The 16,797-nt window shown below is 44.8% G+C and overlaps 1 protein-coding gene across 1 annotated transcript in view; it reads left to right on the forward strand.

Moving 5' to 3' along the window:
- The first annotated feature begins 341 nt into the window (after positions 1 to 341).
- Positions 342 to 16,797, forward strand: part of EXT1 (exostosin glycosyltransferase 1) — a 313,319-nt gene continuing 296,863 nt past the window's right edge. The window contains exon 1 of the mRNA XM_050802103.1: positions 342 to 2,072. Coding sequence (XP_050658060.1) covers positions 1,111 to 2,072 — 962 coding nt within the window. The 5' untranslated portion in view covers positions 342 to 1,110. The remainder of the gene's footprint in view (positions 2,073 to 16,797) is intronic.

The raw sequence follows: 16,797 nt of genomic DNA on the forward strand, positions 1-16,797 counted from the left end.
CTCTGGTCCCCGGCACGGCGCAGGCCGAGATCCGGGCCTGGGCGCGCCGAGGGGCCGTGGGGCTCACACCGGGCCGCCCAGCGCTCCACCTGCCCCGCAGCCCGCCGGCCGCACGCAACCTGGCAACCTCGGCTCTCCGCGCCCCCAGCGCCCCCAACGCCGCGCCGGCGCCTCGGCCCGCGGCCGGGGGTTATGAATGGGCGCAGCGGAAGCACCGCCCCCCCCGGACGTGACGCTCGGCCAATGGCAGCGCGGGCTGCGTGGATGGATGAGGTCAGCGCTGTCGTGTCGGGAATGGAATGTGTAAGTGTAACATTCAGAACCGGGTAACATTCGGCGACCGAACGCGGCGGTCGGCAGCGGTCGCGCGGGGGCCTGCGAAGCGCCGCTCTGGGCCGGCACTGCCCGCGGGGAGGACGCGCCGCCGCCGCCACCCAGCGCCGCCGCCACCGCCGCCTCCAGCCGGGCCGCCGCGCGTCCAGGGGGCCGGCCCCGCGAGCGCAGGAGTAAACACCGCCGGAGTCTTGGAGCCGCTGCAGAAGGGAATAAAGAGAGATGCAGGGATTTGTGAGGTTACGGCGCCCCAGCTGCAAGATGCACTAGCCGGCTGAACCCGGGATCGGCTGACTTGTTGGAACCGGAGTGCTCTGCACGGAGAGTGGTGGATGAGTTGAAGTTGCCTTCCCGGGGCTCATTTTCCACGCTGCCGAGAGGAATCCGAGAGGCAAGGCAATCACTTCGTCTTGCCATTGATTGGGTATCGGGAGCTTTTTTTTTTTCTCCCCTCTCTCTTTCTTTTCCTCCGTCTTGTTGCATGCAAGAAAATTACAGTCCGCTGCTCGCCCGCCCTGGGTGCGAGATATTCAGCCCCGCTCTCTCCCGTGCATTGTGCAACCCAAAGATGAAAGACCGAAGGGGAGAAAGTTAAAGAAATCGCCCACATGCGCTGGATCAGTCCACGGCTTGGGGAAAGGCATCCAGAGAAGGTGGGAGCGGAGAGTTTGAAGTCTTTACAGGCGGGAAGATGGCGGACTGGAGCTGAAAGTGTTGATTGGGAAACTTGGGTGATTCTTGTGTTTATTTACAATCCTCTTGACCCAGGCAGGACACATGCAGGCCAAAAAACGCTATTTCATCCTGCTCTCAGCTGGCTCTTGTCTCGCCCTTTTGTTTTATTTCGGAGGCTTGCAGTTTAGGGCATCGAGGAGCCACAGCCGGAGAGAAGAGCACAGCGGTCGGAATGGCTTGCACCACCCCAGTCCGGATCATTTCTGGCCCCGCTTCCCGGACGCTCTGCGCCCCTTCGTTCCTTGGGATCAATTGGAAAACGAGGATTCTAGCGTGCACATTTCCCCCCGGCAGAAGCGAGATGCCAACTCGAGCATCTACAAAGGCAAGAAGTGCCGCATGGAGTCCTGCTTCGATTTCACCCTTTGCAAGAAAAACGGCTTCAAAGTCTACGTATACCCGCAGCAAAAAGGGGAGAAAATCGCCGAAAGTTACCAAAACATTCTAGCGGCCATCGAGGGCTCCAGGTTCTACACCTCGGACCCCAGCCAGGCGTGCCTCTTTGTCCTGAGTCTGGATACTTTAGACAGAGACCAGTTGTCACCTCAGTATGTGCACAATTTGAGATCCAAAGTGCAGAGTCTCCACTTGTGGAACAATGGTAGGAATCATTTAATTTTTAATTTATATTCCGGCACTTGGCCTGACTACACCGAGGACGTGGGGTTTGACATCGGCCAGGCGATGCTGGCCAAAGCCAGCATCAGTACTGAAAACTTCCGACCCAACTTTGATGTTTCTATTCCCCTATTTTCTAAGGATCATCCCAGGACAGGAGGGGAGAGGGGGTTTTTGAAGTTCAACACCATCCCTCCTCTCAGGAAGTACATGCTGGTATTCAAGGGGAAGAGGTACCTGACAGGGATAGGGTCAGACACCAGGAATGCCTTATATCACGTCCATAACGGGGAGGACGTTGTGCTCCTCACCACCTGCAAGCATGGTAAAGACTGGCAAAAGCACAAGGATTCTCGCTGTGACAGAGACAACACCGAGTATGAGAAGTAAGTGTCTGGGCTGGCGTGTCTTTGGGAGTCAGCCTTGGGCCCTACCGGCCTTGGTCCAGGTGTGGAGTTGGGGGATGGGGTGGGGGCGGATGAGCCCTCAGTCCTCTTCCCTCTTTGAGCCTGGAACTGAGCAAATCCGGCTCAAGGTGTGCAGCTAGAGGCCGGGGACAGAGAGTTGGAGCTCCTCGGGCAAACCGAAAAGCCTGGAGCACCTTCCCGAGCCAAGTAGGTGACCCTATCTCCCTCTTGCTTAGGAAACCTGCAGGGCGGCGTGTCTCCTGTTAAGAGTCGTGGTTTGATCCAAGTTTAGTAGCTGCACTTCAGGCATGGGTGCTGTGGTGTTTCTGAGAGTGTCTAGAGACCCGGAGAGGCTGTGATCTACCCAAAGTCCAGAGACCTTCCACCAGAGTGCTGCTTTTGTTTGCTTTTCTCATTAGCGGGGGTACCCACTTTCCCAGGAGTTTTCCCAACTTCACATTTTCTGTAACCCTGTAATTCATGTTAGCAGTAGAAGTGTTTAAATTTTATCGAACTTTGCGTGGCCCTTTCCTCTCTCCCCGATGGCATTGACTTTTACGAAGGGAGACTGTAAACTTGTTGGGCCTGTGGCTTTGCATGCATGCATTCATTCATTCATTCCTTCATTTCTGTACATGTCGTGTCTCTTTCCTAGGATAAACGGTTTTTTTTTTTTTTTTTTTAAATCTGGGCCTCAGTCCCACTGTCTAAACTCCAGTTGCTAATTTAGATTTCGCGTTCCCTTTTGTCTTTATCTATTTGCATATAAATTGTAGACAGTTACTCTTTGAATGGGTGTGAGATGCCTCCCTACCCTCTGTAGTGAGGCAAGTTTTGTCCAGTTGCTAAGTAACTGAATTGGTTACTTTGTAGACCTTTTCAGTCTTCCTTTTTCCTTCCCAGTGACAGTAACTGACAGGGGATTTGGAGTCAAAGCTAGATTCCACAAATCTGCTTTACCCTGAGCTTGGTGAGCCAGTTTCCTAGTAGGTGGGGTTGCCGCCCAGACTCTCACTTGTATCTGGCTCTGAAAGAGTTAGTGAGTTCCTACAGTGCATTTCCACGTTACGCCAGTTAAAAACCAGAGCAGCCTTGTGCTACCCAGGGAAGGAAGGGGAACCTCTCAGCTGAGTACAAGAGGAACTGGCAGAGGTTGGCAGATTTTGCAATTGATTCATGAAATGCAGAATAGGGGAAATGCTTCGCAAACCTGATTGGAACAGGAAGGGGTATGGTGGGAAACTGGCCTTGAAATGAAAGGTTTGATTGTTGTCTGTGCATTTTTTCAGACACTAGGGCCTCTATAGGAGTGATTGGAAGGGAAATTAAAGTCCTCCAAGACTTGATCATAGAGAGTGAAGGAGAAAGTATCAAGCACTCAGATTCAGCTTTCCAACCCTCAATACCTTTTGCTTTTCAGGCATAAGAAAAGCCGGAGACTAAGATCAATTATGAATCCATATTTTCCTCTCATCCAGGGGCAGTTATGTGTGAATGTGCAATTGCAATGGATTACAGTTTTCTCATAAAAGACATTTAAACTATGGTTGGTAATGAACTGCTTTGTTTATACGACATTTACATTGACCTATTCCTGTGGGTGCTTGTAAGAAAAAAATGCTTATAGCCTTTCAGGAATTTCTTTGTCTGGTTTATGGTGGAGTAACTCGAGATGAAGTCTAACCTTTCAGTGTCTTCTAAAACAGTCTCACAGAATTCTGTGGAAGGATTCTGTTCTTCATCCTTCTAAAAGGGCTAAAGCTGAGATTTCAGCTTAGGAAATTTGAATTATATATATTGGAAAATACCCTTAATCCAAGTGAACAATATCTTTCTTACTCTTTTATTCCCAAAATAAATATTACATTTCTACATTTTCTGCGGAATGGAAGCATTTTCCAGAGATCAGCAATGGAGGGAGGGGTTGGTTTCTTTAAAACTTTAATTTTTACTAAATTTAACTAATTTTTGACCTCTTTGTGATCAGGCCAAGAAATATGACACACACACTTTGGTTTATGTTTAAAGACCACAAGGGGTCAGGACCTCAGGATTGGGTGTGATCAGAAAAGTGGCATTTAGTAGAAAAGCAAGTTTGCTCTTTCTCCCAAGCAGGGATCTCTTTGGCAGGGACACTTCTGGATTTTCATTATGTTCCCCTTTTGCATACCTTCCAGCCCTAAACTTGCGTGATAGCCCGGGATGGTGCTGCAAAAGGTTTACATTCACTCGCCTGCTACACCTGGAGTTTTGACTCATTACTCTCAGTGGGTTAGCAGAATTATTTGTCTTTGAGAAATGGTGCTTACAAACTTTATTGCCTTTTATTCTTGATTTTGGAACACATGGAGATGAAGCAAGAACTCTTAAATTTGGAGATACGCTAGCCGAGCAAGCAACGTGTGTTGTGCTCTGGCGTGAGAGCAACTACTGTGTTACTTATATTGATGCTTTCTGGAAGATAGCCTTACATATGTGAGATGCAGAACTCCTTAAGTCAAGATAGGCCAATCTCTCTAGTGCTTTAGGCGGAGGTGATATTGAAGTTAGGTCTGTAGATGTGATCTGTGTAAGTCTGGCTGCTCATACTCACTCATGTTGTGACTTTTGATTAGTCACTTTGAGCATGAGTTTGGGTTCTGTAGACTGGGTTTTAGACTGCTTCAGGGGTGCTGTAAGCACTCATTTGGTAATGGCTTGTAAAAACAATCAATTTTCATCTAGCTTATTAGCAAGTGTCCATGGAAAAAAAAGCTTCCATTTAGTTTGCTCCCTCAAGCAATCACCTGTAAGTTTCCTTTGGAGTAAACTTTATGGGGTCTGATGACTAGATTGAAAATGTATGGTATTATGGTCAAGTTACAGTATATACAAATATAGAGTATGTACAAATGTATCAACCAAAAAAGGTTGCTTTTGGTGAAATAGAATATTATGTGTCGGTAAAGAATTTAGTGCTGAATGAGCAATGACTTCTGTCTCACCTGTGCCTTTGCGAAAATTAGACGTTGATTACAAAGGTATAGAAGAGCTAGCTACAAGGAATGAAAGAAAATACTTTTCTCTTGTAAAAGAGAGAAAATAAATTTCTTTTGTCATTTTTTGACCCAGATATCCAGGATTGTATTAAAATATCAATTTTTGTGATATCTGTAATTGTTTTTATCAGTTATATATTTTAACACATGTGGATAATGCCAGCTAAAGTAAGTCACTGCAGTAATTAGATGAGTTGTAATGATGCTTTAGAGAAATGCTTTGTATTTTGTGTTCTTTCAGCTGCTTATGCCTCCTTATAGAATTATTGTATTTTTATATGAACTTCATAGTTCGTATCCTGACAAAGGGCATTATTGTGAAACTTTAGATTCAGCTGTTTGAAATAGAAGAAAGAGAGGGAAAGGAGAGGTGGCTTCTGTCTTTGACCCCCTCCAAGGAAAGCAAGGGTGAATATTTAAAGCTTCTCTGGGAACAGGCAAGATTGTGTGCAATTCTTTTTGATATTTTCCTTTTTCTGTGTTTGCTAACATTGTACCTCACCATCCTGGTATCTTTAAGTGTCTTGGAGGTAAGTGATAATTCAACTTCCAACATCCTGATTTTTACAGATGTAGAAACTGAGGGACAGAATGTTTCAGGGATTTACTTAAGGCAAGAAAACTGTTTAGTGACAAGGGTAGCACTAGAATGCAGGCCCCCTGAATTTTGCCTTGATCTGCAGTCTTTCATTTCTACTCTCAGGCACCCTTGAAAGTTCACCAGCCACGAGGAGATCCTTATTAATGGTGTTTCTTATGGGATTTCTCTTAGAATTCTCCAGTAATCTGATGAAAACTTGGAGGACAACTTTTGCAAAAATAAATGATAAGCGAATAAATAAAAGCACGTACACAATTTGTCATATGGTTTCAGGGACTGACACACACCTCCCACTGAGGGCATCCTCAGACTTATAAACTCTTGCTCTGGGAGTTTACATTTTGCCTGTTTGTTTAGTTGGGTAGGTCTGTGGAGCTGTTTAGTCTAAGTAGGAGTTTTTTGAACCTTTCAATTTGGCCCTAAGGGGTTTAGGGAATAGACCGTGCATTGACTGAATAATAAGTTGAATTACATGCACTTACAGCAAAAAGAAAATATGTGCAAGGCAAGTAAAAATGCTAAATGCTTTTTTCTTTTCTTCCTCATTATCCCAAACTGTATTAACAGACACCTGGAGCAAGTTCATGATCCAGCAGTCAACCTTAGATGAATGTTTTCCTTCTCCAAAATGAAAGGTGGGAATTGCGATTCTCAGGTTTTAAATGTAAAACATTACCGCCTTTCTCCCCACAGTTGTACAATAGCACAAAAGCATTTCTAAAATAAACCCAATTAGCACAGTTAAAAAATAAGGTAGAGCCAGCCCTATGGAAAATTATGAAGTTGGCAAGTTTGTCTTCTGACACTGAGATTCTGGTTCTCTCCTCTCTTTCCTTTCTCACTTCTTTCTAAACCTGCTTTCTGGAGAGCACCTGAGAACCTCAATCACAAGGAATCCCTGAGTAAAGGTTGGGGTGTTATTTGCTACTTTTAGGGACATTTGTATTATTACCGGATTTGGCCTAGCAAATGCAGGTTTCCGTGGAGTCTGTGACCTCAGCTAGGGGCCTGCAGGATTTTACTCTACAAATAATGGCTTGCTACTAAGGTTTGGGCAGGTCCTGCCTATCGGAGGCCACCTTTGGTCCCCCAACTGTGATGGCAGCTTTGGATGGCAAAAGGGGAGATGCTACACCTGCAGGTGGTGTTAGTTCTTTCTGTCAGAAGGCTTGAGGATCTGCCTTCCCAGAACACAGTGATAGAAACACCTGCCAATAATGACCTTTAATATGCCAGTGTCACAGCAGAAGTTGTGCTTGGTAGGGCCTGGCTGCTTTGCTCACAACCATCTTGAAGGTATCTTCTCAGGCTATGTTGCTGGTGTGTAAATGGAGGCAAACAGTGGTAAGGTGGCTCACCTGAGGTTACGCAGCCTGTAAGTGGCTGAACTGAGGCTAAAACCCAGGTTTTCTGGCCCAAGTTCTCTGTTCTTTTCACCGAGAAAAGAACATTCATTGCTACCTCACTGCATTGGCTTTGTAGCACTGCGTATTCAGAATGAACCAGGTGAGACAAAGTGGCCATTGGGTTCTGCAGGCTCCTGGGCATGTTTCATGTTCAAACACGAACACGGAAGCTTATGTTTCCATGAGGTTAATAACTACAGGTTGAGCTTCCCTAATCGAAAGGTCCAAAATGCTCCAAAATCTGAAACTTTTGACCACTGACATGAGCATTTTGGATTTCGTATTTTTGAAGTAGGGATGTCCAACTCTTAAGTATACAATGCAGATATCTCAAAAGTTTAAAAGAATCCAAGATTTGAAACACTTTTGGTTTCAAGCATTTCAAGCATTTTAGGCCAAGTCCTTCTCAGCCTAAATTGTGTATTTGAAACAAGGTATTTTCTGAACAAGGTGTTGGAGAAGTAGCTATTGCCATGTAATAATTACCTAGCGCTTCCTTCATGCTCTGGAAGAAAAAAAGAGTGCATTTTTTTTTTCTCGGTCATGATGTGAATGTCGTATGCAGTGGCCACATCATCAGAACAGGTGTGCCAACCCCCTGCATGGAACATGTACATGCTTCAGGTTGTGTGGAATTAACTTTCTTTAGATAAGAGATAACCAACATTCATTTCAGATAACATATATTCAACCTGTAATTGTTTTTATTTAAAAGCTCTTCCACCTTGACCAGGTTACTGTAATAAACAGGGATTCCCTCCACACTAGAAGATTTGCTAAGTACCTGTTATTTGAATTTACCCTTATTAGTTCATATAACTTTTCAACAACAGCATGAGTTAGGTTATAGCCCCATTTTACAGATTAGAATGTAGGCCCCTGAGAGAGTAAAGTAACAAGCTCAATGTCACATCTAGTGAGTAAATGACAGGGTTCCTACCAGGGTACTTAGATTCCAAAGTCCCTTCTCTTCTACAAAATGTTACCACCTTAAAGAATCAAACAGTTTCTACCTGTTACATATTAACTTTTAACAAGGGAAGCGTGAGTCAGGTGTTTGTATATGGATCTTTTTTCCATTGCTTTACTTTATGAACATGTTTCCTGAGGAAAAAGTTTGGCTCAGAGATGTCATAAAGATGGCCCCTAAATCTGACATTTAAGCACTGAACTCCTTGAACTCTTCTGTTCAAGGGGCATTGGAATTGTTTCTGTGTAGCTTCTGCTTGTAATTCTCTCCTAGGGTTCTTCTGAGAAAAGTGAGGAAGCTGATTAGCCATCTGTCTGCATGACCTTTCCCCTACTGCTAGCATCCTGCAGGGTGTCCCTCTGTGATTCTAAGTGAAAGTGAACCCTGGAGATGTCACTGCAGGTGGATGGGGATCAGAGTGACTGCTGCCCTAGGTAGATATTGTGATCCAGTAGAATAGAAATGAAAGGCCTATGGGAATATTCTGGTTCTGGAACATACCACACCCAGCACCTCCAGGACCTAAGGCTCTTTAAAAGAAAAACAGTGCTTAAAAAATGATAAACGTTATACACAGAGCACAGTGGCTCATACCGGTAATCCCAGCACTTTGGGAGGCCAAGGCGGGAGGATTGCTTGAGCCCAGGAGTTCTAGATCATACTAGCCTGGGTAACACAGTGAGATCTTATCTTTACTAAAGATCAACAAATGAGCTGGGCATGGTGGTGCACACCTGTAGTCTCAGCTGCTTGGGTGACTGAGGTGGGAGGATTGCTTGAGTCTGGGACATTGAGGCTGCGGTGACCGATGATGGCACCACTGCACTCCACCCTGGACAACAGACAAGACCTTGTCTTTCTGTCTTTCTTTCTTTCTTTCTTTCTTCCTTCCTTCCTTTCTTCCTTTCCTTTCCTTTTTTACTTTTCTTTTTTTTGAGACGGTTTCCCTCTTGTTGCCCAGGCTAGAGTGCAATGGCACGATCTCGGCTCACCACAACCTCTTCCTCCCGGCTTCAAGTGATTCTACTGCCTCAGCCTCCCGGGTAGCTAGGATTAGAGGCATGTCCCACCACACCCGGCTAATTTTGTATTTTTAGTAGAGATGGGGTTTCTCCATATGGTCAGGCTGGTCTTGAACTCCCGACCTCAGGTGATCTGGCCACCTCGGCCTCCCAAAGTGCTGAGATTACAGGCGTGAGCCACCGAGCCCGGCTGACCTTGTCTTTCAAAGAAAGAAAGAAAGAAAGAAAAAGTATGCATAGCCTTTGTGGAAGATTGGGAAAATACAGAAGATTGGAATATGTAATTAAATTTCTTTCCTAATTCTAAGTGTTAGCCACTGTTTGTAAACTTTGATGTAGTCAGTCTATTCTAGCACATATCTATATACCTATATGTTTATATAGCTCTGTCTCTGCATATCCAAGTACCCCGGATAGATAGGTTAATTATTATTTAATTAATGGTGAGTAAATAATGAATTCAACACATTTTTCTTAAGTGTCTTGTTTGTTCCAGACACATATGTGTTGGCGCTGGGGCTACTTCGGCAAACAAAACAAACTCCTACCCGTTCACCTTACCATTCTAGTCTGTCAGTTTTCTAAAGTCGTCAGACTTCAAATGTATTTTTGGATGTTGTTTTCTTCTTAACATTATCCAAGGACATTTTTCTGTTCTGCTAAATTGTTTTGAAAATAGGATTTTTAAGGTGTGATTTTTTTTTTCCTAACCCATGGTTGGACCAGAGTTTGTCTAACCATTTACATTTTCTTACATATATTTTACTTATTTATTATTATTTTGAGACAGAGTCTCACTCTGTCACCCAGGCTGGAGTGCAGTGGTGCGATATTGGCTTACCGCAACCTTCCCTTCCTGAGTTCAAGAGATTCTCTTGCCTCAGCCTCCAGAGTAGATGGGATTACAGGCACCTACCACCACGCCTGGCTAGCTCCTGACCTCAGATGGATTACAGGCGTGAGCTACAGCACCCAGCCTTCTTACATATTTAACTTTTTTTTTTTTTTTTTTCCTCATTAGAAATAGTCTGTGATGAGTTTCACCTTGTTTTCCTCTTGACTAGGGTCTGTCTCTCAAAACACAATACAGAACTTCCTGTCCTGTCCCCGCTAACTCCCCACTCCAATCCCATTCTGGGCTATAGCTGTTTTTAAGGTGAACACCCATTTAGTGAAGTAGCCATCATTAAATGACTGCCTAGATAAACATTTGTAGGTGTTAATTGGTCCTGCCAGGGGGCCTTTGAAGCTCCACTGCTCTCTTCCCTTTGAAGTTTTGTTTTTCTCCAGCCAGAATCCTCCCTGTTCTCTTACTGAGCAGACATCCCTAGACTTCTCTCCAAGCACTGTGCACATACCCTTGCCTGGGATTTCAGAATGTGCAGGCCTTACCTAGGTAGCTGTTACTCTTCTAGCTAATTGTATTCAGTTTATCAAGGCATTTGTTTCCATTTTCTCTTTGGTTGCTGACTCCATGGACCATAGGAGGTAAATTTGGACAGGTTGCTTTGACCTCTGAGCATCTAAGTAAGGCCTGGGATTTTAAATGTAAAGGAGGCACTATTCTAAGTGATTTAAAAACAGACAGAAAAGGAGAAATTTGTGAGGATGCACAGCCTCTTTTTGTGTACCCTTTTGTCTTCTGTGAAGCCCTTTAGAAGGGAGAGCCTGCGGCCCTGCACCGAAACAGTAGCTGATCCCCAAAAATTCCTGGACTAGGTTTTTAACTTCTCAGCCTCAGTTTCCACATCTGGAAATGGAGATCATAATACTGGTCCCATAGGGTTGTTAAGATCAAATGAGGTGGAGTGTGTGAGACTGTACCTTGTAAAGGTTAATGTGCTCTATAGGGCGGTGGTATTATTAAACTCATCTTCCTGCTATTTTCTAATCACCTACAGAGGTTCATTTAGTTTCGAAACTTAGCTCTTCTTAACTAAGCCACAGCAATAACTTATCTCTACTTTGATACTTAAGTCCTCAGGAAATTGTGGTAGGTGCCCTGGAAGTCCAGCCATTGTTTCTATAAAGACCTATAGGGGTCTTGAAGCTGGGGCTTGCATGTGTTGTGGGGTAGGGGTGGAAGCAGTTGAGGGGGATCCCTGGGGCAGTCAGACCCTTCCTTGACTCCATGGCCTTCACGTTCCCTGGTTGACTGCTCTATTAATGCAAGTGATCTCTTTTGCAGTTGACTTTTTTTTTTTTTTTTTGAGACGGTGTCTTGCTCTGTTGCCAGGCTGGAGTGCAGTGGCACGATCTCAACTCACTGCAACCTCTGCCTCCCAGGTTCAAGCGATTCTCTTGCCTCAGCCTCCCGAGTAGCTGGGACTACAGGTGCATGCCACCATGCCCAGCTAATTTTTTGTATTTTGAATAGACGGGGTTTCACCATGTTAGCCAGGATGGTCTCGATCTCCTGACCTCGTGATCCACCAGCCTCAGCCTCCCAATGTGCTGGGATTACAGGCGTGAGCCTCTGCATCCGGCCTCCAGTTGACTTTTAAGCCTTCAACAGTTGAGGGTGACATTTGGAGGGACACCTTGTGTGAGTGGAGCTCAGCTACTGGGTAGTCTCCCTCGGCCGATTCAGCAGGCCCTTAGGTTGCAAAGAGCAGAAAATCACTTGCGCTACCTTAAGTTTTGGGATTTATTGTGAGGGGACATGGGGCAGAAACTGAACTGAAACTGCTCTAGTAAGTCCCCAGGACCCACCACAATACCTGGGCCAGGCTCCTTTGTTCCTGCTCTATGCCTTCATGTCTTGCTTGGCTGGCACCTCTGGCCCTGTGTGTGTCTTTCAACCACTGGCCAGTCTTTCCTGAATTCTCTCATCCAGGGCCTGGAGGAGACCAGTCGGATTGACTTTACCAGTAAGCATTGCTCCTTCTGGGGAGAGCCATTCATATTAGCCTACGTCTTGGGTATGGTGGTGACCCGGTCAGTGAAACGACTGCCCTGTCACATTGCCACTCTCGATTTAATTGGTGGTCATCCTTTGGCAAAAAAAAAAAAAAAAAAAAAAAGTTGCTTCCTGGAACAGAGGACTGTGGTTAGGGGAAGTTGGCTGTGGCAGGCGCTGTTGAAGCCATATCCTGTTGGCATGCACATATTTGACCCCAGTTGATGACGAGGATAACAGCAACAGCAACTTATATCTGAGGGCATCCTATGTGCAGGATAATGGGAAGTATCTTCTTTAATCTTTATGTCCACCTAGCAGGAAGATACCCCTTTTATCTCCATTTTACAGATGAAGAAACTGAAGCAGACAGTCTTTCATAGTGGTTTGCCTAAGAGCATCCACGTAGCAGATGAACTGAGGCCCTCTGACTTTTGAACCTGTGTCCTTAACCACAGCACCGTACTGCTTTTGAACAGCTGGAACTGATGTCATAAAGACCACACACTCACAAACAATAGTATGATTGATTTATAGAGGATCACTTGGGTCTCTCACCTAGAATTTATTTAATCTTACTTTAGAGAGACAATTCTAACCTGTTAGGTAATCTGGTTTCTCAACCTACAGTAGATTAGAAGCAGTACATTTAAAAATGAAAGAGGGATTCTTGCAGATAGTACTGGGAAGAAAGGACAGCTGGTAACCCAAATATAAGGAAGTGGGCCAAGAAATTATAAACTGTAATGCCCAGAAGAAGTAAAGAACCATGGCAATTTAAGAACAGCTGGCTCAATGCCCAAGAATGTGTTCTACACGCTCCTCAGGAATGAATGTGCTTCCAAGTCCAACACCTACTGCCCTGCCTGTCACCAAGCACAGCTTCTGTGGATATTTGTTGAACTATAGCATGGTACAGTATTGACTCTGATACATCATTTGTGTTCACTGTCCTTTGTTTAAGAATGTAGAAAAAGAAGTAATGTGTTTTATAACTTCTTTGAAAACCGTATGGTTAATAAAGTGTGTTGGAGGTCTTAAGAGTAAGATGTCCATTTGAAAACCTGTCTACCAACTTTAGCAATTTCCACCAGGGCTCCAGAGAGACAGGGTCTCCTTTGGATTAGCATTTGATTTTTGCTATTTGTTGCTAACTCTGATTTCTGGGTTTTCATAATGCATATCCTAGGTGTGTTAAACCTAGGTGAAATGATAAATTTTCTGATCCTGTGGTGTAGGCCTGTAGTGTGAGCTATTCTTGATGGACTAGTATCTAGAATGACTTGGGCTGTGGGCTCAGGTGAAGAGAGGAGCTAGCCTAGGGCTAGGGCTGGCCCTGCCTGCCTAAGGTGTGGCATATGAATGTTAGGGTTTGGAGAAGGGAGGGGCCCAGGAGGGGACAAGGGACATCTCGTCTCTTGCCCTATGGTTGCCCTGGCAGGTATGTTGGGCATTTCACACTCCTAGTGGGGGCCCAGCTTGGAGGTGTAGCAGGCACACTTCCTGCACACATTTCAGCGTCCTGATGGATTGGTAGAAATCATCCACAGTGCCACTGATAGAAAATATGATCACCACCCTGCTTGAATGGGCCTTGGGGGTGTCTCATAGTTAATTCACATGTTACTAAGGCAGGTAAGCTCTGCCTGCCTCCTCATCCCCAGCCCCAGGGCAGAGCCACACTCCTCTTCCTTCTCCCCGCTTTCCCCATACACCTTCTTTCCACTTTCTGGAATGCCAGCACCCAGCTGCATCTGACTTCTTTCAGAGTCACTTCCTTGATGCCTCAGACAAGGCCAAATTCTCCTGGTATGTGCTCATATAGAACTTTTAACACCCAGCTGTGGTTTTCCATTCAGTTGGCTGTTTGTTTTTCTCTCTCCAGTAGATTGCACAGAACCTGAGGGAAGGATTCATGTTGGTTTTTCATTAATTTACTCAACAGATACTTATTGAGTGCCTACGGTGTGCAGGCACTGGGGATTCAACAGTGAAGAAGGTGTACATACTTGCCCTCTAGATGCTCACAGCCTAGTGACTGGAGGCTGAGGCTCATGGCATACACTTTGGCATATATTAGAAGGTGCTGGGTGTTGTGAAGTAAAGCAACATATGGAAGGGGGTTAAGGCCATGGATCTCAACCTTAACTGTACAGTAGACTCTCCTGGGGAGCTTCTGAAGAAGCCAGGCCTTAGTCCAGGCCAATTAGGGATGAAGTTCCAGGTTTGTATTTATTTTTATTTTTTGAGAAGGAGTCTTGCTCTGTTGCCCAGGCTGGAGTGCAGTGGCGTGATCTGGGCTCACTGCAACCCCCACCTCCCAGGTTCGAGCAATTCTCCTGCCTCAGCCTCCCGAGTATCTGGAATGACAGGCATGTACCACCATGCCCAGCTAATTTTTTATATTTTTAGTAGAGGTGAGGTTTTGTCATGTTGGCCAGGCTGATCTTGAACTCCTGACCTCAAGTGATCTGCCTGCCTTGGCCTCCCAAAATGCTGGGATTACAGGTGTGAGCCACCGCGCCCAGCTGGCCAAAGTTCCAGGTTTTTAAAAAGCTCACCAGGTAGTTTGGATGCAAAGTGAGAGTGGGGATGAGGAAGAGTTTTGCAGCTTTAAATATCGAGGGAAAGAAAGGCCTCCTTGGGAAAATGACATTGAGCTCTCGTACCATTATACCTTCAGAGTCTCAGCACCATGCCTGACTGACTCACAGGAAGTGCTCAGTGTTTGTTGCATAAATGAAAAAAATTTACATTTATTTAACCGAAGGGAATGTTACTACTGTTGATGTGGTATATTCAAAGTATGGAGTCTCTAAATGTTACTCTTTTTGTTTTATAGCTCAGGCATTCCTGTTCATACTCCAAGTTCATTGTGTTCATTTGCTGGTTCACCCAGAGTTTCTTGTCATGTTCAAATGGGAAGTTTCTTCCAATGAACCTTTTTTTCCCAAGGTATTTTCTTTTTCTTTTTTCTTTTTTTGAAACAGAGTTTTGCTCTGTCACCAGGCTGCAGTGGCATGATCTCGGCTCACTGTAACCTCCCGCTCCCTGGTTCAAGTGATTCTCCTGCCTCAGCCTCCAGAGTAGCTGGGATTACAGGCACACACCACCACGTCCAGCTAATTTTTGTATTTTTAGTAGAGATGGGGTTTCACCATGTTGGCCAGAATGGTCTCCTGGCGTGGTGTGGCCTGGGAGCTTTCTCGGTTTGCTCCTATTCAGGACATGGTGTAAGAACTGTCATTTGAAGCCTGTCATTTTAGTCCCCCTTGGGGGTTTACAAATGGCCTAGTGATTTTTCAGATAGCAAAGAATAAATCAGCAGTGATTTGGCCTGCCCTTCAGCCTAGGGCATTACCTGGTTATCACCAGCCTCATCATCAGATGCTTGTATTACACATTCCTCTGTCCACACAAGCAGGTGAGATGGTAATCTAAGAGTTGATTTCCAACACGTGCGGAGGAACTTTCAAAAGTCCCCCCAACCCCAGTATTCTCTTGCCCTGTATAATTTTAGGGGTCCAGGCATTCAGGCTTGGATGGTCCTCCTTATGTCTTTTAGGGCCTTGGAAAATCCTGGAATTTAGACAGGGCAGTAAGTGAGTGGCTGTAGCCCTTGAATCCCATTTGGGACCTTAACTTGTTCTACCTTGCATTATAATTATTTCGTTTTTATCTGTCTAGGTTTCTGTACTTTCAGGGGTAAAGCTGATTCATTCTCCTCTGTATCCCAGAGTCCACCTTCAAGGTGGTAGGTTGCTTGATAGGTGCTTAGTAAATGTCATATTTGATTAGCTTTTTATAGCCTTGTCTTTAGTCTAGAAATTCTAGATCCCAAACAGAAGGTAAGATATGGTATATTCTGGACTTTTAGTTTTCTGTAGTATATCTCCTTTTCAAATATGGACCTAGGGTGCCAGACCAAAAAAATAATTGTGATCAAAGTATACAGCATTTCCTTTCATGGTGGAAAAATGTGCCTGATAAATGTTTTCTCTGCATTATTTGCCTCCAGATATACTTTAATCACAGTTATTTGGTTATTTCACACTTTATACTCGACTTGGGCTCAGATTAAGTCTTGTGTTAGTTATAACCTTGACTATCAATTAGGTTCATGAGAACAGGGACGGTATATATTTGTTTTTAATCTGTTTCCCAGCACTTAACACAGTGCTAAGTTTATAGTGGATCTCCAAGAAATACTTGTTGAATGAGTGTCTTTTGGTCATGGTACAGAAAAACTTTTGGATCTGAATTGTTAGACTTAATTTTTTTGTAGTAACACAGAGAATGTTGAATAGAAAAAGTAAGTTTAGAAGAGAGAGAGATATATATGTATGCATACACACACACACACACACACACATATATATATATATATATATATATAAGAGAGAGAGAGAGAGAGAGTTAGACTTATTTATTTATTTTATTTTTGAGACGGAGTCTCACTCTGTCGCCCAGGCCGGAGTGCAGTGGCGGATCTCGGCTCACTGCAAGCTCCGCTTCCCAGGTTCATACCATTCTTCTGCCTCAGCCTCCCGAGTAGCTGGGACTACAGGCACCCGCCACCACGCCCGGCTAATTTTTTTTTTAGTAGAGATGAGGTTTCACCGTGTTAGCCAGGATGGTCTCTATCTCCTGACTTCGTGATCCGCCCGCCTTGGCCTCCCAAAGTGTTGGGATTACAAGCCTGTGCCCGGCTGACTTATTTATTTTTTTGTAATAACACAGAGACTGTTGAATAGAAAAAGTAATTTTA

Source organism: Macaca thibetana, chromosome 8, assembly GCF_024542745.1.
Source record: "Macaca thibetana thibetana isolate TM-01 chromosome 8, ASM2454274v1, whole genome shotgun sequence".
Lineage (NCBI taxonomy): Eukaryota > Metazoa > Chordata > Mammalia > Primates > Cercopithecidae > Macaca > Macaca thibetana.